At 32.6% G+C, this 24445-nt stretch overlaps 1 protein-coding gene and 1 non-coding gene across 5 annotated transcripts in view; both read right to left on the bottom strand.

The window, feature by feature from the left end:
* LOC113397642 (uncharacterized) overlaps nt 1-24445 on the bottom strand; it is a 113631-nt gene that overhangs the window by 86239 nt on the left and 2947 nt on the right. The window contains exons 1-7 of one of the 4 annotated variants that reach the window (XM_064218465.1): nt 20428-20538; nt 11832-11912; nt 10878-11034; nt 10176-10321; nt 9107-9232; nt 2132-2358; nt 1697-1796 (exon numbers count right to left, since the gene is read on the bottom strand). In XM_064218465.1, coding sequence (XP_064074535.1) covers nt 1697-1796; nt 2132-2358; nt 9107-9232; nt 10176-10321; nt 10878-11034; nt 11832-11912; nt 20428-20501 — 911 coding nt within the window. In that variant the 5' untranslated portion in view covers nt 20502-20538. Of the gene's footprint in view, nt 1-1696; nt 1797-2131; nt 2359-9106; nt 9233-10175; nt 10322-10877; nt 11035-11831; nt 11913-15541; nt 15844-20427; nt 20539-24445 lie in introns of those variants that run through there. The other 3 variants (XM_064218466.1, XM_064218464.1, XM_026636061.2) reach the window with 3 other exon arrangements.
* Trnas-aga (transfer RNA serine (anticodon AGA)) lies at nt 11963-12044 on the bottom strand. The gene has a single exon. It is a non-coding gene; the product is annotated as a tRNA-Ser (tRNA).

Below are 24445 nucleotides of genomic sequence, written 5' to 3'. Positions count from 1 at the left end.
TTAGTGTTTTCATTTCCATAAATTATATCCCCAGACGGACGTTGATATGAAATTGTATTTCTACGCGGAACTCTGTTATGATTATAATTTTTATTGTTGGTATTAGACACATTTTTTGGATGATAATTAGAATTAAAGTTAGTTAAAGCGTGATTTTTAGCATTTGCTTTTTTATTAAGTAAGGCTTTGGAAACGGTAGGATACCTGGAATTAAAATAGTTGCTGTTTAAATCATGCCTTCTAATTGGCATCTTAATGTAAAGAAAACAATTTTAATCGCTCTTAAAATAGAGTAAATTGAAAAAAATCCAAAATATCGGAGAAAGAAACACATTTAAGGTTCATGTTATTTTAATTTAATTTGAATGTGCTCATTGCAGCCAGTTCTTTGGCAACCCTCAAAGGACGGTCTTTTTCTCGCATCATACAAACTTGTACCTGACCGTTTCTAGACAAAATCAAAAGAACGGAAGATTTTAATGAGGGAGGCATTGACAGTTTTTGTTTTGCATCCCTCTGTTAAGACAGCTTTTTCTTGAGCGGAAAACGTCGGCATTGTATTCTTCTAGACGTGTTACAATCGTTTATAAAATTTAATTAATCACAATATTAATATTTGTGTGTTTTCTATTTTGTTGTTTAGTGTCAAATATATATATATATATCATCATCTACTTGACTAACGAACACTGTTTTTTTAAAAAATAATTTAAACGCGTCAACATAAGCTCCTATGAAGTATCATATGAAATAATGCCGGTCTCACGTTTAAAAAATAATCGAAATTCGAATGCTTAGAAGGCAGTCGTTTGAAAACATCAAAAAGGGAATTCCCCAAGATAGCAATCAAAAGTTCAAAGGTAGAACGTCGTGTGTCATAATTGAGACGCCGACTCTCCAATTAAAAGCGAATGTTTAGAGCCTCTTCTGTAAAGCATCTTTGAGTAATTACAGAGAGAGATTCCTTTGCAAAACCCTCAGTGACACGGACGTTTAGAGAAACCGCAAGCCGTCTAGTTATCTGAACACGTTTAAATATCAAAGAGAATACACTATTTAATATAAGGTGACTTGTTTTGCATGCAATGTTAGTGGGTTAAAAGCAAACAAACAAAATAGAAATAGTGTCGTAAAAATAGACCCACAATCCACAATCAATTTCAAATTTGCTAAGCTTCATAGAAATATCTGGCGACCTTAGATTACATATTTATCTAGATACATAGTCGTACAACAAAGGAAAATCAGGTACACTTGACACTCGCCAATTGTCATACTACTTTACTACTGAGCGTAAATTTAGTGACCAAATTTTGGCGACTATTTTTTTTCGACGCTTTCCCAGTTTTGACAGTATCTAGACATATAAATAATCAAAGCTTATGACATACTTCGTCTTATCTAATAATAATATATTTTCAAAAATAACAAGTTGATAATTATCATAATCAATACTATCGACATAAGACATTAATTTATTATTGATTATATTGATTTTGATGAAATTTTTATTTAAAATGTTGTTTACTATCAAATACATAGATACGCATAAAATTAGAAAAACAGATATTCTTTAACAATTTTTAAATTTTGTGTCAAATATTTATAAAAAAAGTATTATCATAAAGATTTCTAATTTTAATATTAAGATTTCAAAATTAACTAAAACAATTTTGTTTTACTAAATTATACTTACATCACGGGGATGCGGGGGTACCCGGTGGGGCTATCTTGTACGGGGAAGGGAGGTACATCATCTTCGCTTTCATAGGTATTTCTAGTTCTTTTCTTGTATTCTGGTGAAATACATATTAGTTTTAATAACACTAGTCACTTTGCTATTTAAGTGCAACAATCTTTTGACGAATATATGTATCGACATTTAACAAAAAAAAAAACCTTAAATGCCAACATGGCGGGCTAAGATCATCTCACGTAGACTTTAATTTTGATAGTTATATACAATTATATGATCATGGATTAACGATACGTACAAAGTAAAATACAATTATCCGAACACATACTAACGAAAGATATTATTCAAAAATATCTGCATCCTCGTTTCAATATTAAAATCCAAAAGTATTTTCTGGTTTATTAAAAATATTTAATTAAACAATCAAATGTATACCTCTTATAACCCTTCTGACTTTCCTCGTCGCTTCTTCGGGATAATCAGCGAGAACACCTTCGACGGTCTTGTCTTTACCGTCTACTGCGTTTAGATCAGCACCAGCGTCGAGTAAGCACCGAACGACGTTTGCCTTACCGAAGCAAGCCGCTTGGTGGAGCGGCGTTCCAGCATTTGTCCGTACATTCGGATCGATTCCAGCCTCGAGGAGGACTTGGACAACTTCTCTGTTTTAAAAATTAAAAAATATCTCAATCAAGCGCGGATACATTCACAATAAATTCGAAAAAAAATGCGCAAAATATCACATTCACCGGTATAAACAATATACAAATTTAAATAAAACGCTCCAAGAAATTTCTATGGAAATACTTTTTCATCTTCTACCTTTTTTTTATAATTGTCATAGGTCGGCCCAAACAAAAGCGGACAAAGAAAATAAATACGATTGGCGGGAAACTCGACAAATGAATTTCATATTTTTCATTTAAGAAAAACATTATAAGTACAGTCGTACATATACAGTCGAGATGTACTTTTTTATTTATAAACTCATGTTAAAACTCATTTAACAGTTGTGATAAAGTTAACATTAAATTCGTCAAAATATCCATTACGTCAAATAAAGGATATCATTAGTGACTCTTAATCGATAATTGCTGGTTCGAGACCAGACAAGCACCTGAATATTCATGTGCTTACTTTTGGTATAAATTGCGTTCCTCACGTTCTTGGCGATGAAGGAAAACATCGTGAAAAAAACTACTATATGTCTAATTTCAATTAAATTCTGGCTAATAACACCGTCGTACAACCTTCGAGAGGCCTTGACCTAATTATTACTATATAACAATTTTAAGATAACATATTTCGCTTGCTGTGATGACTTTTTTACGCGTTGTGCAACTTATATATAAAATAATAATAATTAAGCTAGTCAATCCTTCTACAAAAGTACATTTTATAAGACCAAGTTTTCCTCCCAAGATCCTCAACACATATCAAAACAATAAAATAGTCTTGGACATTCATATTCAGGTGAATCGAATATTTCAGCATTCATTACTAAAATAACAACATTTTGATGGTATCACGTGAAAAAACAAAAGTATTTTTTGTTTTACAAAACTATCAATCAAGTGCATAACGTCATCAAACATCTCCATGTCACGAATTAAACCATTGAATATTCATGGATGCCGTGTGTGTAAAACGGGACGATTCCATTTAGGTATATATAAATACTAGCGGCCCGCCCAGGCTCCGCACGGGTGGACATAAGACTTTTTTTATTTTTTGTAACACATTATCTATTTATACTTACCATCCGAATTTGTTCATCGTTTTTTATTTAAGTAACGTATTTAATCTTAAGGGAGAGAGATTATTTTTTTCTATTTCTATGACTTATTAAATTCGATTCGTAATATATATTGAATGGAATAGCCGATTTGAACAATTCAAAAAGTAATATATATGAATCGAAACAGTCTTGAAAACAATATGACAAATAAAAGCCAAACCAAAAAAAAAAAACGAAAACAATATGATTTGTGTTGACATGTACTAATTTTGGTCGGTATTATATTAACTTTTAGAATGTAAAAAGTGGTTATTGTGACATAACGATAATAGTTGGACATATGGTATCCGGAAGTTTTTTATAGATATTGACATGTTCTTTAATATTGTAGAGCATACTTTTGTTCTAACATCAATAGTTTCCGCAGCGCATGCGACGAAAGACGTTTCAGGGTACTTTTTTACACCTAGGGTTACGTTACTTAAGTTTTAGTAAGGATCCCTAATATTTTCTAGCGATAAATATAGCCTTTATTACTCGGGGTAAATCTAGCTTTCCAACGGTGTAATATTTTTTTAAATCGGCATAGTATTTTTTGAGTTTATTCATTACTAACATACACTCACACAAAAAAATACAAATTTTTCCTCTTTATAATAGTAATGTAGACTAGCTGTGGCCGCGACTTCGTGCGCGTTTGAATTGAATAAAAAGTTATTGTTGTAGTCTGAGTTACAATAATATAAATATAATGATATTACATCAGCTGCCAGTGAAAGTACCGTCAAAATCGGACAAAAATTGAACATGTTATTTTGGCATATGTACCGTGTATAAATACATATGCATTTAGTAAAAAGCGGTTATTTTAATATTACAAACAGACACTCCAATTTTATTATATGCATAGACATCGTCCAGTTTACGCTAAATTTAATCGCATTCGTTCGAATTCACTTTACGTAGGGATCAAATTCGCAAAATAACTTTCATGTTACTTATCTCGAAACCATTGTTGTTGTGTTGATATTTTATTCCACCTTTTACAAGAACATTTGAATCATTTTACACAACTGTATTAAATCTACAGCTACCATCGGTTCGGAATGTAGATTATATCGATAAGAACCGGCAAGAAACTCAGTAGTAAACATAAGAACCACAAGAATTTCACAATGTTAGTATGTAAATAACTTTGTTATTTAATATAAACCAATTATATAGTTACATACATATATATATATATATATATATATATATATATATATATATATATGTGTGTATATATATAACTGATGAGTTTCTTTGCACGCACTAATCTTATAAACCATCACGCTAAGACCTCAACGCTTGTGAAGCAGTAACGTTTAACGCGGAGATCGAGGGGTGCTCTTATGAAAGTTTGACAGTTCAAGTAGCTTGAATTATCAACGTGTTTGGCTATTTGACAATGCGAAAAATAAAGTATATATTATGAGATTAAAAATGGTTATTTATGATGACGTCACTTGCTAGTTAACCTCGTTTGCCTACTGTATGTGGATTATCTGTGCCACAGATTACAATACAAGAAAGTGACGTCACCGACCCCATTGCAGCGCCTAATTGTCAAAGTAGCGTTTTCGCGCGCTAATTAAATATGGAATTTTTAATTTGATATATTTCAGCAAATATGTACTAGAATTTAAAAAAAAACAACTTTTACTGGGTTCCTTAACCTCTAATAAATAATATAAAATGGATTTTAAAACTCAGATGATGCTTGAGCATGATCACTAATACAACGACAAGTATTAGACCGCGTAGTGCATACATGTACCAACCCACAGACAGATTAGATTTACAAGAGACCGCCATTTTTATAGCGAAGTTAATCCTGTTAAATTACATATGTATATAACTTTAATGTTTCCCATTTAGTATTCGTTGTGGTCGAGACATTAATTTTATCATTCTAATAATTTAGACTATTATTTAAGTTAATAAACCGCGACGTAGTTTCCTTATAGTATATTATATTTAATTATATAATTTTATAGCAGGTTTATTAAGGGAAACAATCAAATATAATAATATCATAATATCAATATCATTTGTAAAAAAACCTTGGTAAAGAAGGCATATTATTCAATACAAGATTATATAGATGAAAAAACTTGGAGCTAATACTTGTTGACTTCCAGGCAGGAGACAACATACATATATAATTGTATTTGACTAACATGACTTTGTATTTTTGTGAAATGTTGAAAAAGAGTAACTACGGAGTTTCTTGCCGGTTCTCTTTGGTAGGATCTGCATTCCGAACAGGTGGTAGCTTCATTTAATATAGTTCGTTAAATGACGATACAAAAGTGCTTTTAAAAGCCTAATTGAATAAAGTATATTTTGATTTTGATATTTTTGAAATGTAGACAAAGCCGTATTCGTAATAAAATCAAAAACCAACAATAAACCAAAACGTTATTGACGTAACCGACAATATCTGACATCCCCATACAATGTAGGGTAAATTCGAGCGGAGCCGATTGAAGCGTTATAACGAACAAATGAATATGAATATCGCGAATGCGGCGTGTGTACACGCCTTTACATTAACATATATTAATATTCAACAATAAATAGTAACATCGTGTCACACGCGGCGTTTTAATAGAATTAGATGGCAGTCTTGTAAAATTATAACATTTTACGTTTACATTAACATGAATTCCACGTGTATAAATGTTTAAATAATATGTATACTTCACTGTCCTCGCACATACATAACTTATAATTGGTCTACTGTACAAGGGAACAAATTGTACGGACGTTATCTTTCTTTGAATACAAGTCCGTTTGTTGCAAAGGTTTCTTTGATAATAGGGATATAAGCAATTCCGTCTGGTTCGGTACCATCTTTGAAGGGTGAGTGAGCCAATGGAATTGCAGCCATAGACATACACCTTAGTTCCCAATGTATTTTCATTCATAAATAAATATGTCACACAATCAGACAAAGAACTCATATTTATAAGGCTTAAGAGCATAGTTTGTCAGCGTGGGAATTTATTTTAGAACACACACATAGGTACTTTCCAATAATACACTTGCATTGTGCAGTGTATCGTACGCACCCCCTAGACAATTAGTTGCTTGTTTTCGTTGCAACGAATAAATTAAATTTTCATTGCGCGTTCATAACGTAGGATTTATAAAAATACATTTATTTATGAGTAATGTATTAGCTATAAGGTTGTCACTCGCAAACACAATTATAAATTATTTGTTAGCATAGGGTGCGGTCAGAGTGCATTAAGATGCTTCATATACATTATGATTTTTATTGATTCTACTGCTCTCCTCTAACTAAATTATTATTTTCTGGATATTTTAAGGTTGGTAGGTATAACGAATTAGGGCGTTAAGACACATTAAATAATCACTTACTTAAATTTTATAAATAAAAATAATGGAGGTAAATATTAATCAGTTTTTTTTTAATTAACTAAAAACTAAAGACATAAATCTTCTTGGTTAAACAAGTCAATTAAAATTATTTGATATTACACAAAAATCAGGGGGGCGGCCCGCTGACGGTATCTGGTCATGAAATGTACTAATTAAGTATAGCATCAGTACAAAATGGAATGTATATCAACCGTTTTTGCTTAGCACTATGCACTATTTTAATTAAGCATTTAAATAATTAGGAATGAAGCAGACGAACTAACCGACATGAGTTTGGGTATGAGTTGGCGTTTGTTTTAAATTTCGTATTAAGAGAAAAAAATAAGCAGGATAGTGCAAAAATTACATTACATTCAGGTTCATTCGGGTATTCACTATGTTCATCCTTACAATTTTGTACTTTTAATTCGACATTAGGGGAAAATAGTTACCCTTCGTACACTTTTCAGATTTTATTTTTTTAAGATGTGATTAATTGTCGTATTTACCTAGTTTATGTACTTAAGTGTAACAAATATATTATAGTTTGTTACAAAAAAGTCCAAAACTATTATGACAAAAGGTTAAAGGGTTATAGGCTTTTTTCTACATAAAATAATTGTACGAATATACCCCACGTATTGGTATGGTAGGGGTACGTTCGTACAGTAAATGCGGTAAATTCGTACGCCATGGGGTAGATTCATACAGGGTAATTAAAAAGCCAATTAAAATCGTTCAATTTTTATTAATTATTACAAAAATATTTATTTATCTAAGAACTAACTTAATAATATGTGACTTGACTAATAGTCGATAAATCTTGAAAAGTAATAATTAACAATTGCATCCCATGACACTCGCGCCCCACCCTTATGCTAACTTGTCTATGTGTGCGTAGACGATTCGCGAAATTATAAGACTCGGCTCGAAATAAAAACTGACGTGCTCCCACCTTGAGATCTGGGGAGGGACTGAAAATTTATTGACAGCGATGTCGAATAATAAGTCAAAACCGTCAAATGATTTTCTCCATACTAAAAAGTATGGACGACGAATGCCAAAAAGTAAGCAATATTTAAATAAAAATTACTATAATATTATGTGATATAATAGAAATTTAACACGGTGAACGTATTATTTACACTTTTGTGTCCCCATTTAACCAAAAATACATGTATAAACTAGCAGCTAAATAACTTAAAAAACATTAATAGAAAAGGTCAATTTCAGTGTTTGGAGTGATGTTGACGACGAATTTACTGAGTTATTAATACAAATTTTATAAATATCATGCGGTGAAACTTGAGATCTATCTATTAAGATACTGAATGTTTTTTTTCATCCATAATCAATGCTCCAGTTTTAAGATATTTCGAAAATAGTAAGCGCTATTTAGGCGTTCCGCAAGGACTGTCCTCTTAACTCAAACTTATTGCCACAAAGGTGCGGGTCGATGAATACACGACAGATTTTCATACGTCACACGCGATGGTAACTTTTGATTTAATTTAATTATGGAAAATAACTATTCAAAAGTTCTCGTAAGCGTCTTGAAGAAATAATATTTTGATTTGATTTGTTGTCAATGCCGAGCACGAGATGATTTATAACACAAACTAAGTGAAGTTCAATGAAAACATAAATAAATACTTATCAATTGACAATAAAACATTTGAAAACATCAAACGAATTTATTTCATATAAAAAAAAACCTTTACAGTATGTATATAGCAATAATAGCAAAGCAATTAAAAAAAATATATTTTCGCGCCATAGTTATTTTATTAAAGTGCGTTATAGGTTTATACGCTACGACCATACGGACCAGACCATAATAACCACAAATGTCTTCTAAAGGCAAGCTGTATAAAAGATGCACCTAAGCCGGTGAATTGACAATTCGTGAAGTTGAATATATTTTGTGTTTGTATTTAACCCCTTTAGGGTGGAATATTTAAAAACGCTTAAATACGTATGTACTAATTTTTAATCAGTATGCCAAAATAAAGTTTCATGTTTCTGTCTTGGAAAACGACGGACTTCCATACAAACTCTCAACCCCTATTTAAGCCCCATAGGGGTAGAATTTCCAAAATTTCTTCTTTAGAGGATGTCTACTCGATAAAACGATCCTGCTCACCAAATTTCGTGGCCCTAACTTTAATAGTTTACGCTCGGCGATGATGAATCGGTCAGTCAGGACTTGTAATATAATATATATAGATTTATAATATACTCACATGTGTCCATTCATGCTTGCTCTGTGGAGAGGTGTGGAAGAAAACTTCCTTACCCTCCAATTCGGAAATTTGTAGGGATGCACCAACATTGGATGGTATTTGATCAAATGTTTGACTGTTGGCAACCTGGCAACAAATCAATGCAAGATAAATCTTTATGTTTTAATCGTGTTTATATGTTTTAATTTTTGAAAATGTAACAACGAAGATAACTTAAGATTAAAAACATAATTATATTTTACCTTTACTTTAATACCTAGAAAAACAAAATATACCATTTATTATTAACATAATTGGGATTGATAATTATTTATATTGAATATAATATTTTTTTTTGTTCACACATTTCAGTTGAATATGAAAGAGCAACACAAATTATAAAATACTTAAAATCTTTTAAAGCATAAAAACTGCTTAAGACTTTTTGGTTGTCAAACAGTTTATTACCACACATTACTATTATTACCGTATATTTTCAGATATTTCGTTTAGAAATAATCGTCGTTGAGCGTAACTTTTTGAATTTCCGCCAAGAAAACTTAGCAAACACACAAACCAAAGTACCTTTTACGAGTTTCTTGTAACATAACCACATAAAGAGTAGGGAAAGTTCGTCTTGAAGTTCGGCGAAGTTGGAAAATCTAATTTCTAGAGTCGACCGCAGTTTCAAAGGATACTAACCGTAAGATAGTACCTAACATAAATACGGAATATCTCGTATAACACACGTGAAGAAATCAAAGGCGTGTCAAATATAAACTATAGTGTCATACAAATTGTCAAGAATAACACATATTCATTTTTTCGAAAATAGATTATTATCTCCAATATCAATAAAATTTAGATAGTACCAGTTTGGATATAAGCTGAACCATCGCAACGCAAACTACAAATTCATAAAAAAAAAAATAAGTCCTTAAATTGGTCATTATGCCATTGAAGTGTACAAAAAAAATTACGAATTCCTTACAATATAAAAAAAATGGAGACCACGAATGAACTTAGCAATTCATAAAACCATAGTTAGTATGTCATGCAAGAGACCGTCAATAATATTCAGAGAACTCACCTTCCATACTGAGCTGCGAGGTCCAGAGCACTTTCGTCCTTCATATTCCTTATGGTAACGTCAGCTCCCCTCGCTATGAGCTGGGCGACAACATCTACAGAGCCGAACTGTGCGGCCAGGAGCAGAGCTGTCTCGTTTTCGAGTGTCTGTTCACCAAATTTAATTTTATATTAAAAGGGACAAAAAGTTTCTCGCATTTCAAATCGGGCACTACATATTGGATCCAAGGTTATTTTTATTTAGATTAGATCTGGCAAATTTTACACCTGTTGGTAAGTGGTCACCACCGCCCATAGACGTTGGCATTTTAAGACATATTAACCAACCCTTACACCGTCGATGCGCCAATATCCTTGACCCTTGTGTACTTTAGATACTGCTCACACGCCCTTCAAACCGGGACACAACATATTGCTGTTTGGCGACAGAACTTGAATGGGCCTAATCTAGCGATGATAGATGAATGGTAACAAATGTTAATGACTAGAATTCGTTCTTCTAATTCCGAAATATAATGAAATATAATACTGATGTCCTCTTGACTGAGACACGAGATCCACAGGTGTATTCGCAAACAGAGGTGGCACTCTCTACACCCCTCACCCTCATAGTCCGGTCTATCCGCGGCGACAGGAGAGAGATCAGACGAAATACTAAATAATATATAAATACGATGACAATTGTTTTAAAAAAAAATCTCACCACGTGATTCACGTTGACCGGCGGGTTGTTGTGGGCCAGCAACATCGCTACGATAGACGAGTCGCCTTTGAACGCTGCTAGGTGGAGGGGCGTAGCGCCCTTGTCGTTTGACACGCATGGCGACGCGTCCACGGACAGTAGGAGATGAACTATCCCTCTAAAAAAAAATACACAAACCAATTATTAATATCATGCTAATACATACATAAATTACAAAGAAAAAACTTACCAAACACAGCTTAAATACAGGCAAAAAAGCAACACATTGCGTGACTCCTTTCGACTATACGGGAACCAAGCCGTATCAAATACTACTAAAAGTACTAAATTATATTTTTAATAGTTTCAAAATCAACAGCACGATAATTTACTTATTTCTTAATCTAATTATAAATAAAGCATCTTCAAACTTAAAACGATATTTCAATCCGCAAATAAGATATCTTATTTACATTACGACAAACTAGATGGCGTTAGCAGTCATTTAAATCGCGCTATCGTTGACGCCACTCCGATTGCTCAAGTATGAGGGCTTTCGAATGAGCAATACAGACAAACAGACAAAAAATTCCAATTTTTTCAAAGTAATGTAACAATTTATAACATTACTTCAATAATCAATACAACAATTAACAGTTGTTAATAATTGAACCTTACTCCTTAGGGACCGTAATGATGGCCTTATATGTTTAAGTCAACACGAACACAGGGCATTAATTTACGTATCGTGGCTGGACTTCGATAAAATATATGTAGATTATAATTTGAATATAAACGTCCAGAAATACAATTTTACAAAAAAAGTATAACAAATTCGACACAATATTTAATTATTATATGACAATTTTGTTGGCTTAACCGAGTGAAAATGACGACCTTATAAATGCAGCATTCTTTTATGTTAACCGATTTTGTTTTTTACATCTCTAGAGATAATAACATGGATTATCTTACTTGTGACCCTGTAAACACGCGTGGTGAAGTGGAGTGTATCCGCTATCATCTTGAACATTGACCCCAGCACCTCTTCTTAAGCTGAAACAAAATTATAAATTTACTATCAAAAATAAAAGGACAAAAGAATTCGCAGTCGGTAGGATTCGAACCTACGCTCCCAGAGGGAATCTGATTTCTAGTCAGACGCCTTAACCGCTCGGCCACGACTGCTTCTGTTATTAGCATCAAAAACACTAAACAATATCGGCCATTTCTTAAAAACACTATATAAAATGATTACATCTATTACTAATAAAAACAAATACACAAATGTAGATACGGTGATATTTAAGTAGAAATAATGCTTTTAAAATGTGATGTTGTCCTATATTTATTTATTTATTTAAAATATATTAGGTATAAAAAAGAGGACTAACTTTATCGCCGATATACAAGGAAATAGATTTTATAATTGCAAACTTTTCAGAATCGGCCTTGACACGTTCCCAGCTCATTAAATAAGGGGTCAACGAACTCCTCGAGAGAATGGTCTTTTGTAATAAACGATAAATCTAATCTTGTGTACACTAGAGACGAAAATCATACAACAAACGCGATTACAGTTAGTTGATAGCTTACATCTGTTTCAACATTAATTACAAAAATAAAGTAACGTTAGCCGTCGCAGGCGTTTATTGTTCTTTTGCTTATATACAAATTATACAAGGCGATTGAATTATGGTAAGTGTTCGCGTCTGTCCAGTGACATTGGTATTGTTATATTAGTCATAGCTTACATTGTCAACTGTCTATCAAACATGACTTATAGGTTAAGTTTGCTGTGGCTGTGATCGCACTTGCTCATTCAGAAAATTACGTACGTCGTGATGTTATCTCGCAGGGGAAACCTTTGCGACAATTGTTAATTCTGAGCACTCCGTATTTGACATAAATGTAAAAAAGGGGTAGCAATATTTTAAATTGTGTCAAATGCGAACCAACATGAGTACCAATTTTATGTGTAATTCGTGTGTATAATTCATCTTTTGCTCGGCGATGAAGGAAAACATCGTGTGATGTGTGCATGAGTCGGGATATAGTCTGCCTGTGGGTATCCGGCAACTTGCATTATAGCTATAAGGTAGAATAACAAAAATCCTCTCTCTAAAAGGAGAATAGGCTTTAGCCCAGCAATGTTACATTTACCGAGTTTACTTTTACTTATTTTATGAGTAAGTTTATTGCAGTAGCAGAGCAGCCCTAGGAACACACACTCCATCACACGGGTCGTACATTTCAGAGTAGCCAAGTACGAGAAGTTGGCTAATCTGCCTTAGGGACGGTGACAGTGGACGTAATCGGTAAGAGCATTCAAACATAATACAAATATAGAAGAATAAAAACCAATTTTTTCGTAACGAAGTCGTAAAAATATGAAACATTGCGATGTGTCGGTACACTAACGTATGGTTAAAGCAATGGCGGAACTTTTAAATCCAATAATAGACATGAACTATATTAATAGTTTTAATAGTCCAGTCGAGAGTACGCAATGAAAATGATAACGTGCATTTGTTAATTATTTTTTAAATCTTCAGAATAAACTATTAGTACAAATTCGTTCTAGTTTTTCTATGGAATTATTCGCTTAACGCTATTCGCTAATGGCCTCGAGTTGTGTCAATTACACTAACGCAATATACTGTTATTTGTTCCTATTACATGGATTTGGTAAGCTCTAACAATGGCTTTATGGTGTACACTGCTAACTTTAAGAATTATTTATATTTCATAAAACTTATACACGAACTCATAATTATGTAGGTACTTCACTTATACTTGAGTCGAAACAAACAGAAGACATAGTTATGCCTACAAATATACAATACAAACTTATACATGTATATCGTGAAAACAAATTACATATTCTGCTTTCAAACAGCAATACTTTGTATTGTAGTTGGGGAACTGTGTAACTACAGGCACAAGGGACATTATATCTTAGCTCCCAAGGTTAGTGGCCGCATTGAAGTGGTTAATATTCTTTATGGTGCCAATGTCTATGGCTTTTGTATGGTTTTTGTGTTGCCGAATAATTAATATAATCTTATATAATTTTACATACTAAAACCACACGTTTGCATCATACGTATTCATCTCCCAAAAAAAAAACAAATATACGATGTATTTATACAGTAGCTATTGAAAAGTTATAATCCTTGCGCACCTCATGGATCCATCATCAACGAATTACCTCAATGCGACTGATTACCTTAATACCTCAATTACTACCCAGTTATTGTATTCTCATATAAAATTCACTTCAAGCTTTCAAGGCGATACGACGATAAGAATTAGGTCAAAATAGACTTTATGGATTTGTTTACACACACATGCGAGTAGAGCTATAATACTTAAGTAAAGCATGTACAACCTAATGGCATGTATTGACTGATTATTATTAAGTATATTACCTATTACTAAGTAGAATTAACATTATAACAATTATATTTAAAGTTATTATTATTAGTATGATACAAGACGTTGATTTTGTTTATAAACACAAGTAACCAAATTAAAGTTTACATGTGTCCCATTGCTATGCTAAGGTCTCCTCGCCTCTCGAGGAGACTGAGAGTTGTAGGATTAACATGTGTAAGTTTTTCATCCGAAAAGTGCAAGCTTCCTCGCGATATTTACCTCAAGCAAGAAATTAATAATAAAATAATAAGTATAATAATTGTTTCTTAATTGTCACTGACACAGGGCCGAGCCCGTAATCCCGGGCTAAGATACAAGCGTTCTATCCTTGACAACTTTGGCCCTTATACACTTACTACTAGGTAATTAATAAAGTATCAAAATGTAATTAAATATAAAATAATTAAGTAAATCAATACATAGATAACATAGTATTTAAGGAATAATTAATATCAAAGGTTAAATATACACTCATTCAAATGAAATACAAAAAAATATACCAATTATGTCGTAAAGAATACGTATATTCAAAAACGGTCGAAATACCATAACATACGATACCTGGAATTTAATATAATATAATATAGGTTTTTATATATCGGTTATGTTACGGCCTTCCGAGTATTATTCAAGGTCGGATGTATGAACACGCGACCATCTTGCCATTTAATATTTACGAATCGCTTTTTATTATTTTTACTTAACAGTAACAGGTTAAGCATTTCATTTAAAAGTCAATAACACTTCCGGTAATCTCATTCCATTAGGCAAGTAATAAAAATATTCGTTATTAGTCATTTAGTATAAAAAATGAATATAGCAACGTATATATTATACTTGTATATAATGTTATAAAGCCTTTAATTTTGTTTTTTTTTTTTTTGTTTTAATGCCCAATCTCCGTACCTATTAGCCGGATTTAAAAACATATTGCATTTTATAGACTTATTGTTGAGAAAAGGATATTTAACGCATTTAACTCAATACAAGATTATATAGATGATAAAAAAGCGTGTGTTTAATTAACATAGCTTTGTATTTTAAATGTTGGCAAAGAGTGACCAATGAGTTTCTTGTCGGTTCTTCTCGGTAGAATCTACATAACGGTGCTTACGTTCACTTAATAGAGTTTTGTAAAATGACGATTCAAAAGTGCTTGTTAAAGCCTACCTGAATAAAATATATTTTGATTTTGATTGATTAAAACCGCTCAGAAGAATAAATCTAAATTTAAACAAGTAACTCACCTATCAAAAAACGACACTTTACTTTTAACTTTCCTCTTAGCTTTACAACATTTTCTGTAAAGATTCGTTTTAGCGTCACACAGATCACCACATATATCGAACGCACTGAAGCAAGTTACTTTCCTCTGTAAGTCATTCATATTCCCGAATATCGTGTCAGTTCATCGATCACGAGGCAACAGAACTGAGACGAAACGACCAACGCCATCACCAGATTACGACGAGATGATTCACAGGAGAGTCCCGTGTCACGAAAACAGGTTTCAAGACGAACTCAAATGAATAACAAACCAACGACATTATAGGAAGGGCTATATTTAATGAAGTCAGATTGTCATGCAAAGCAAGAATAGATAAAAGAAAGATAAGATAGGATAAGTGGCTCAAGGAAATATATCGCGAATACTAAATACGTTCCGTTTTAATGTAAATAACAAATTACTTAATATATATTCAAACGGTAATTGATATACTCAATTTATTTATCAACGATCCATATGTCCTAGCTTAATTTGAACTGACATTCAATCTAGGATCAGTTAAAGTCTGTAGTTTAGACTAATTTCAGATATAATCGAATTCGTGCTTAAAGAATTATAACTAAGTGGACTCAAAGTAAACTTGCACAGCGATAATAACTCTAGCGATAAAGAAAACGGTCGGAAGAAAATGTTGATGTCATAGTTACAAAGGCGATACTTAAAAAATTAACCGGTTTAATTCCTTATATGTCTGAAGACGATTAAGTACACATATTAAAATCGAATTAAAGAAATGATGCAGCCGCGGCAGAAATCTTACTACTTCCAAAGCAAACTAAACGACTGCACAGGATATATTGCACAAGTGTACGCAAATGCATGTACAGAATGCACCAACTTCCACGACTATGAACTCGATAGAAATACATAACATATAAAAGGTTATATAATATCGTAATCAAAACACTAAACATAAAAAATATTGGCAACAAAATATTACCAACCAAACGTGTAATATTTCAAAACAATGTGACACGTTCCGTTTGTCAACAAATCGCTCTGAATATAATATTATACATATATTATATATATTTGTAAACAGCAGCGGGCAAATGGATGGTTCAACGATTGGAAAACTAAATAAGATATCATTATTATCTCGTTATCGTCCTATCCGTTTCAATTTAACAGTGTAGATTTCGAAGAAATTGAAGTACTATAAATCTAGACTGTCTAATATACGGTGATCGTTAAAATTATATTAAAATTAATTGATTTTATCGGTACGTATTATTCATTGGGTTTTTGAATCGTTAAGTCCAATAATATCATGAGTCACCGTGAACACGTCTATCATATAGCATATACAAACCGACTAGGGTTACCATACGTTAAAAAACAAAAACTCTTTAAGACAAAATTATTTTTTGAAAGCTAGGAGTATCTTTGTCTGGCTATACTTTTTTTTATATTTAGTTTACATTTTTAATATTTATGGTTTATTTGTACGGGAATACATTGACCCATTATATTTGAGCTAAGTATAATTAAACATTTAAAAATGTTTCGTATACCAACTCAAAGCAAAATTTGGTTGTACATTTTATTATTGATAATATTATATCTACTGGCACCATAAGTCACAATAAGAAATTTGAATGTCAAAAAGGCCTAAAACCAGAATCGAACACAAATATTTAACCGGACACGACCGTAAAACACCAAACATGACAACCCTATATCTGACCGACTTTCATCAGGTTATTTAAATAAAAATTTGTACTAACACATTTTACGATTTTGTTGATCAACGACATACTAATACTAATAAAAAGGACATAAGATTTGTTTTAATTTACACTGAATTGACTCGACCAATATTTAAACAAATTTGTAAACTAAAATAAATATAACTACTAATAGCATGCCTTAATAGCTCGAAGATTGTTGATGAATATCATTATTGAGCGGAGATAACCAAGTGGTCAGAACACGTGCATCTTAACCGATAATTGCGGGTTCAAACCCAGGCAACCACCACAGAATTTTCATGTGCTTAATGTATGCGATGAAGAAAAACATCATTAGGGAACCGGTATATATCTAATTTCAACGAAATTCTCTCACATGTATGAATAATGTATTTCACATAAGAAATAAAAATAGTGTATATAGGATATACATTCTAGGTACATACGTAGTAACGATAAATTTATTATCTATATTTTTTATAATTTAATAAATAATTTTTTATTATATTAATAATTTTTTTTACTATTTAATAAATTTAGTATCTATATATACATATATGTAGGTATTAGGTATCTATGATACATACTGCGTTTATAATATATATCCAATATAAGGAAGCCGTTTTGTGGGTATTACTGTCTTGTTGGTTTGTTTGTTTTTTTTATTTGAAATACACACTCAGCATTATTTCTATCATCGTGCTTCTTTTGTTTATCGATACGTCACTTTACACATATTAAACAACTTAATCTTAATTAGGTCATCGTTTTAACGTACTTCAATTCAATACATTTATGCCAACAGGCAGGACATTATTTTACCAATTTGTCAGGTAGGCATCAAAATACTACTTAAATTGGTAACTTTATCGTAAACGTTACAAATATAGTTGCGATATCATCAAATACTATTATTGGTGTTCAAAGCAGATCTATGATTAAATTATTTTACATCTAAAAGTCAATACTCAAAACTTCTATAGCGTTTAAAGGATCGCCATGATAATCGGTACCATTGTTTGCCGAAGTTTATACGAAGAAAATATTATCACAATTCGAATCGAATAATAGTTTACGAACATATATTTTTATAATGCATTGCAATGTAAATGTCTATATTTTTTATGAAATACAAAAGCAGACGGACAAATGGGTCTCTTCTCTTCTTTCTATTTCTTTGTCGTTGTTTTCTTTATGAAAGCTTATTGTTTTTCCTAGGTATATATATATGTGTCTATATATTTCAGTGGATTACCATTAACTTGTATTGGTTTTTTATTGCTATTTGTCATTGTCATGGTCTTAGTGAGATTGATTTCTAAGCCTACATCTAAGCTTACTGCCTGTAAAGATTCAACCATGTACTGCAGTTGTGAGCTTGTCTCAGACAGTAGCACTATGTCATCAGCGAATCTGAGGTGACTTAAAAAACGCCCCTTGTATGTATAAACCCCGTTTATTCCAGTCCAGCTTGCTGATGGCCTCTAATATGACAATAAATATTTTTGGAGATAGCGGATCACCTTGTCTCACACCTCTCTTTATGGGGAAGCTTGGGCCCAGGGATTCTAACTTTATTTTACCGACGTTGTTGTTGTATATATTCCTGATGACATTTATATATACTTGGTTAACTCCCTGCTCTTTCATGCTTTTCCATACGCTGTCATGTGTTACCGTGTCGAAAGCTTTTTAGTAATCCATAAATGCAAGAGGTCTCTGTTGTTCCCGGTATTTCTCTACAATAACTCTAAGGTATATATATGGTCCACAGTAGAGAATCCCTTTCTGAAACCTGCCTGTTCTACAGGTTGTCTGGCATCGATCACAGGACTGATTCTTGAGTTTATGACGGCAACGAAGAGTTTGTACATACTCGGTAAGAGACTTATCGGTCTATAGTTACCAATGTCTTTAGGGTCACCCTTTTTGTATATTAAAATTATATTAGATTCGGACCATTGTGTGGGTGTTTCGGATGTTTGTAATATTAAATTGAATAGATGAGCCAGTGGTGAGGCCAATATTTCACGTGCTGGCTTTAATGTTTCGTTCGTGATGTTATCTGATCCGGGGGATTTTTCTAATTTTAACCTTTGTATTGTCTCTATAATTTCGGATTCCGTAATTGCTTCAATGTTTTCTTCGCTATCATGTCCAGTGGTGCAGAGTAGTAAACGGGTAGCTGTGTTAGTGCTGTTGTAAAGTGGATTTTTGGTTAGATTGCTACCACTGTATAGGTTTTTATAAAAGTCGGTTGCTATAGTGATAATATCATTACGATTGCTTACTTCTTTGTCAGTCCTCTTTAGCCCTTCTATCCAAGTTTTATGCATTTTGAGGTCCTTATAAGCCTTTTTTGTGCTACTGGTAAGGTTTATATGTCTTTCTATGATGTATTTATTTTGTTTCCCGTAGTCGTATTTTATATATTTGTTTACTAATTTATAGAGTTCCGCTAGTTCAGAGTGAGTAGTACCAAATAATAATAACATTCACTTAAAGTTAAATCACCTAAACAAGTTCAACATACCAGAATTGTTGTGGTTACAATGACACAAACAAACAATCAGAATGGAAACAAAATGCAACAATGCTATAGATGACACGCATACACAGAACCTACATTTGCTTTAAAAACAATTTTAAAACAAGGTTTTCCGTTTTAAATATTTTTTATTATTAAATAGGTCATGTTATTATATCAAGTTCTTTGAGACGAGTTGACCCCATGGACGTAATCGACGACACGTAAATTTTAACGAAAGATCGCGGATTCAAATCAAAAAGCCACTTTTGCATTTTTTGTTTAAAATCATCAAATCATGAAACTCAGCTGGATAATACTGCGAGAAAACTGCAAGTGTCAAAAGAAAATCAGTCACGTGTATCCAATAGCCCCTATAGAAGCAGCACGGTGCAATGGAACCGTTTCAACCAAGATAATACGCCCAGCAGTTGCCCAGTATTTACTGCTCGCTAATTAATAAGTTCATATATTAATTAAAACGGTTTCGGCACATTTCACTTTCTTCACACAACAACGACACAACAATTAATCGCAAACACGTCGTATAAGGCAACAGAACCAAATATTACATTAGCGCCCTTTAAAAGACAATCCCCAAATAAAAAAAAAATACACAATACCAACCGATACATCATTTTTAATTTCCTAAACACATTTGTGTCGTCAAGGAACCGTATATTAAAATTCATTCCAACCATCACAACATATAAACACTTGACATTAGCAGTCGACTAACGCGAGATACGATTAACGATAGATTAACGATAAACACTATAGAACGGAACTGTTAAAAATGCGTATCGCTTATCACACGAACGAATTCTTAAATAAATATTTATTTAAAATATTTACAAGAGCGAAGCGTCCAGCCAACCGACAAACGCCACAAAATGACTAAAGTGGAACTCCGATGAATCATAGACGGAGAACAGGTCGCTTGGTTAGAGAATTTTTATTGCGGTATTTTTGGGGTAACTGTTGTTTAAAGTTTTTGAACCACTGGTCTAATTAGACTATTCAAATGTAATACTTACACTTTTGAATTTAATATAGCAGAAAGTATAATTATACTTAGTAGCTTATTACACATATGATTATACATATATTACTTCGTTTTTATTTAATAACATTCGTGATATGGACCAACCGATTTGTTCAATATAAGCGAAATGATTATAAGGCGAGATGGCCCATTGGTTTGAACGCGTGCATCTTAACCGATGATTGGGTACAAACTCACCGTTGAGTTTTCGTGTGCTTAATTTGTGTTGATCGTGCTCGCCGGTGAAAGAAAACATCGTGAGGAAATATGCATATGTCTAATTTCAACTAAAATCTGCCACATGTGTGTCCACGAACCTATATTGGAACAGCGTGGTGGAATATGCTCTAAACCTTCTCCTCAAAGGGAGAGGAAACCTTAGCCCAACGGTTTGAAATTTACAGATCGTTAGTATTTAAGCGAGATTAGGGTTTAAGTACATCACGCACGATACTAGAGCTAAGATATATTTTATACGAAGTTCTTTTCTAATCACAATTCACTCATTTGATATAATATTACAGACAAACATATTTTACTTTAACATTTCACTGTCATATTTATCAGATTATCACATTTATCAGCTCGAAAACAAACGATCGTTGCAACCGAAAACAAGTTTGTTAATATGAAGTCGTTTGGCTTTGCAATAGTGGAATAAAATTTGTTGTTTGAATTACAATCGCTTTGAATACAAATTTTATATTGCATAACGCTGAGAGTTCAACGGACGGCTAACCTAACGAAACGTCTCAACTTAAACCTGAGTTACAGGTCTATGACGGGTACATCAAGTTATGAAGAGGTTTCAGTAAGTCGTCGCATCGACTTAATACCATTTACATAATTCATATACAGACATGACAAGAATGCTTAAATATTAATAGTATTGTGTTATCATCTTATTGATTAGATTACTTCTTGGTATAAAAATATCCAACACAGATGGCAACAGCGTAAAGGAATAAGCCTCATACCTTCTCCTCTTAAGGAAACGAGATAAGTCCTCGTCCTAAAAGTGTTACATTGACAGGCTTTTAAATACAGATTGGATCCACGATATAAATACTATAAAGAAAAAAATCTGCTAACTTTACATTGATAGCTTGTATATTGTTTTTTTTTTTGGCATAGTTTGAACGAGCAAAAGGGCCACCTGATTATAAGTAGTTACCACTGCCCCTAGACAATGGCGCTTTAGGAAATATTAACCATTCCTTATATTGCCAATACGCCACCAACCTTAGGAACTAAGATGTTATGTCCCTTGTGCCTGTAGTTACACTGGCTCAATCACCCTTCAAACCGGAACATAACAATACTGAGTACTGTTGTTTGGCGGTAGAATATCTGATGAGTGGGTGGTACCTACCCAAACGGGCTTGCATAAAGCCCTACCACCAAAATAATCTATTCCCTCAATCGTACAATCCGATGGAACAGCACGAGCGGAGAGATCAGACGCAAGACCAACATCTTTACTTTTGTGTTAAGTACTTAGTATTAACTGTCAACTCTTTTACTTCGTAATTCTTGATAGAAAAAGCTACTACTCTTTCGTCCCGATAAGAATTTGCATCCAGACATCAGGATCAGTACCCTCAGCCTTGCCAAGCAAGCTTACAACTAGACCAATGTGTACTAATACTCATAAGAGCAACCTTTGCTCCTAAGATTATTATAGATTATTATAGATTTAAATATTATATTATACATTAAGATCAAAATGAATATTAAAATAAGTTATTATTTTTAAGTAATAAATAAAATAAAAAATGTTTTAATTTAAATTTTATAAAACATGTTTAGACATGTTTATTTTTCATTATATTTAAAGTAAACAACAATCAAACACAAAATTCAACTATAATTAAATAGTGTCTCAGAAATTCGAAACATATAACTCGATAATATACACATAATGATATAATAAAAAAAGTAACATAGATTAGGCATAATCACAATTACTATGTTGGAAAGTACTAATGCAGACTAAGGAGGCGTGCTTGCCTCTATGAGAGGTCTCCAAACTTCTTTGTCTTGTAGACCTCTTAGTGTATTGGTTTTCGGTAGACCCTCTGCCCAGCTCATACTATTCTAGAAATTCGAAGTGCCAGTGGCGGGGCAAGAACAAATTTGTTGGTTGACAGGCGCATAAATAAGATCCACCTCGGGTACGGACGGACGGACCCTCAATTACTTTTTTACTCACATGGACCCCTTGTAGGTCGTCGTCGACCTCGACGTCTAGGGGGGCGATAAAGACCACTTTGGGTATCTCTGGCCTAGATTATGCCTATTATCTCTTATCTTAAAGATACCTGGACTATATACTCATAAATAGAAGCTGGAATAACATCACACAGCTTGGCTGTGCTCACGAGAATTTGTTGGTATCGCTAAATGTTTCGTCATATCGGATTGATAAAATCGATGATTGTAATATCTATTCTAGTTAAACTTAATAGTTTAGTTTGGAGGGCCAAACCTGCCTTATGTTACAATGCACGTGAAATCGTGACCAGTGCTAATAGTGATAATTAGAAATGGTACATGGTGAGGCCACATGTTCCATATGGTTAACTTTCGTCATGTCATCTGTTTTTATCATGGGCGACTAATATTATCACGTACTCTTGGTACGTCAGAGCGATATTCAGTAAATAATAAATCAATTAGTCACAACTTGTTTTGTTGACATATTATTCATTGTATGTAGGTACCTAATGGCTGGTGCAACGGTTTATGTTTCAATTATACAGACTTACAAATATTTTTTTATAACTAGCTAACCCGACAGACGTTGGCCTATCTATGAATTCTGAATTCTAATTGGTGTAATTATTACTAGTTATTCCAATGCTTTATGAGAAAAGTTGAAGTGGACGTTAAGTACAATTCAATTTTCTAATGTACTTATTTTTTTCTTTCATAAGTCGAGACTTTGTAATTGGTCCAGCCGTTCACGCGTGATGCCGTGACATATAAATGACTCGCGATTTCCAATCAAATCAAATTCGTTTTTTCGATATAGAAGCATTACAGTTACGTATTTATTGTTAAATTAAACACGACCACCAGTTCGGAAAAGAATATATCCTAACCTTAGGACAACCAGCTAAAGAAACTTAGGGTTTTTATCAATTCGTGACTATTTACATAATATTCAATATTAAAAAAGAAATATCCAGGTGTACTATCTCGCTAACAGTATAATAACCTTCATAAACAAACGTTCTTTAAAATTTTTTTTTTTTAATTTGAAGCGTCACAAGAGTAAATCTTACAGACATATATATTATATTAATATTAATATAATCTATGGTATTCATGATGGATTCGTAAAAAATGCGTTTTGAATATAATAAATGCAAAAGTTTTATGAATAAAATTATATCAACAACTGTCTGTATTACATAATATAGTAGAGATATTATCAAATCGCATTTAATATGTTAATTTAAGGTAGTTTATCTCCACTTCTCCGGCCTTTAAAATATATTACAGAAACTCGTATAATTATTGAATTAACGAATTGTTTGTGCTATCGGTAACGTGAACTTTGGCTATAGAGATAAATTATTTGGTCAATGTATTGAG

This window comes from Vanessa tameamea, chromosome 22 (assembly GCF_037043105.1).
Source record: "Vanessa tameamea isolate UH-Manoa-2023 chromosome 22, ilVanTame1 primary haplotype, whole genome shotgun sequence".
Taxonomy (NCBI): domain Eukaryota; kingdom Metazoa; phylum Arthropoda; class Insecta; order Lepidoptera; family Nymphalidae; genus Vanessa; species Vanessa tameamea.
Note: the sequence above shows the minus strand (reverse complement) of the source record. Positions and strands in the feature narration are given on the sequence as shown.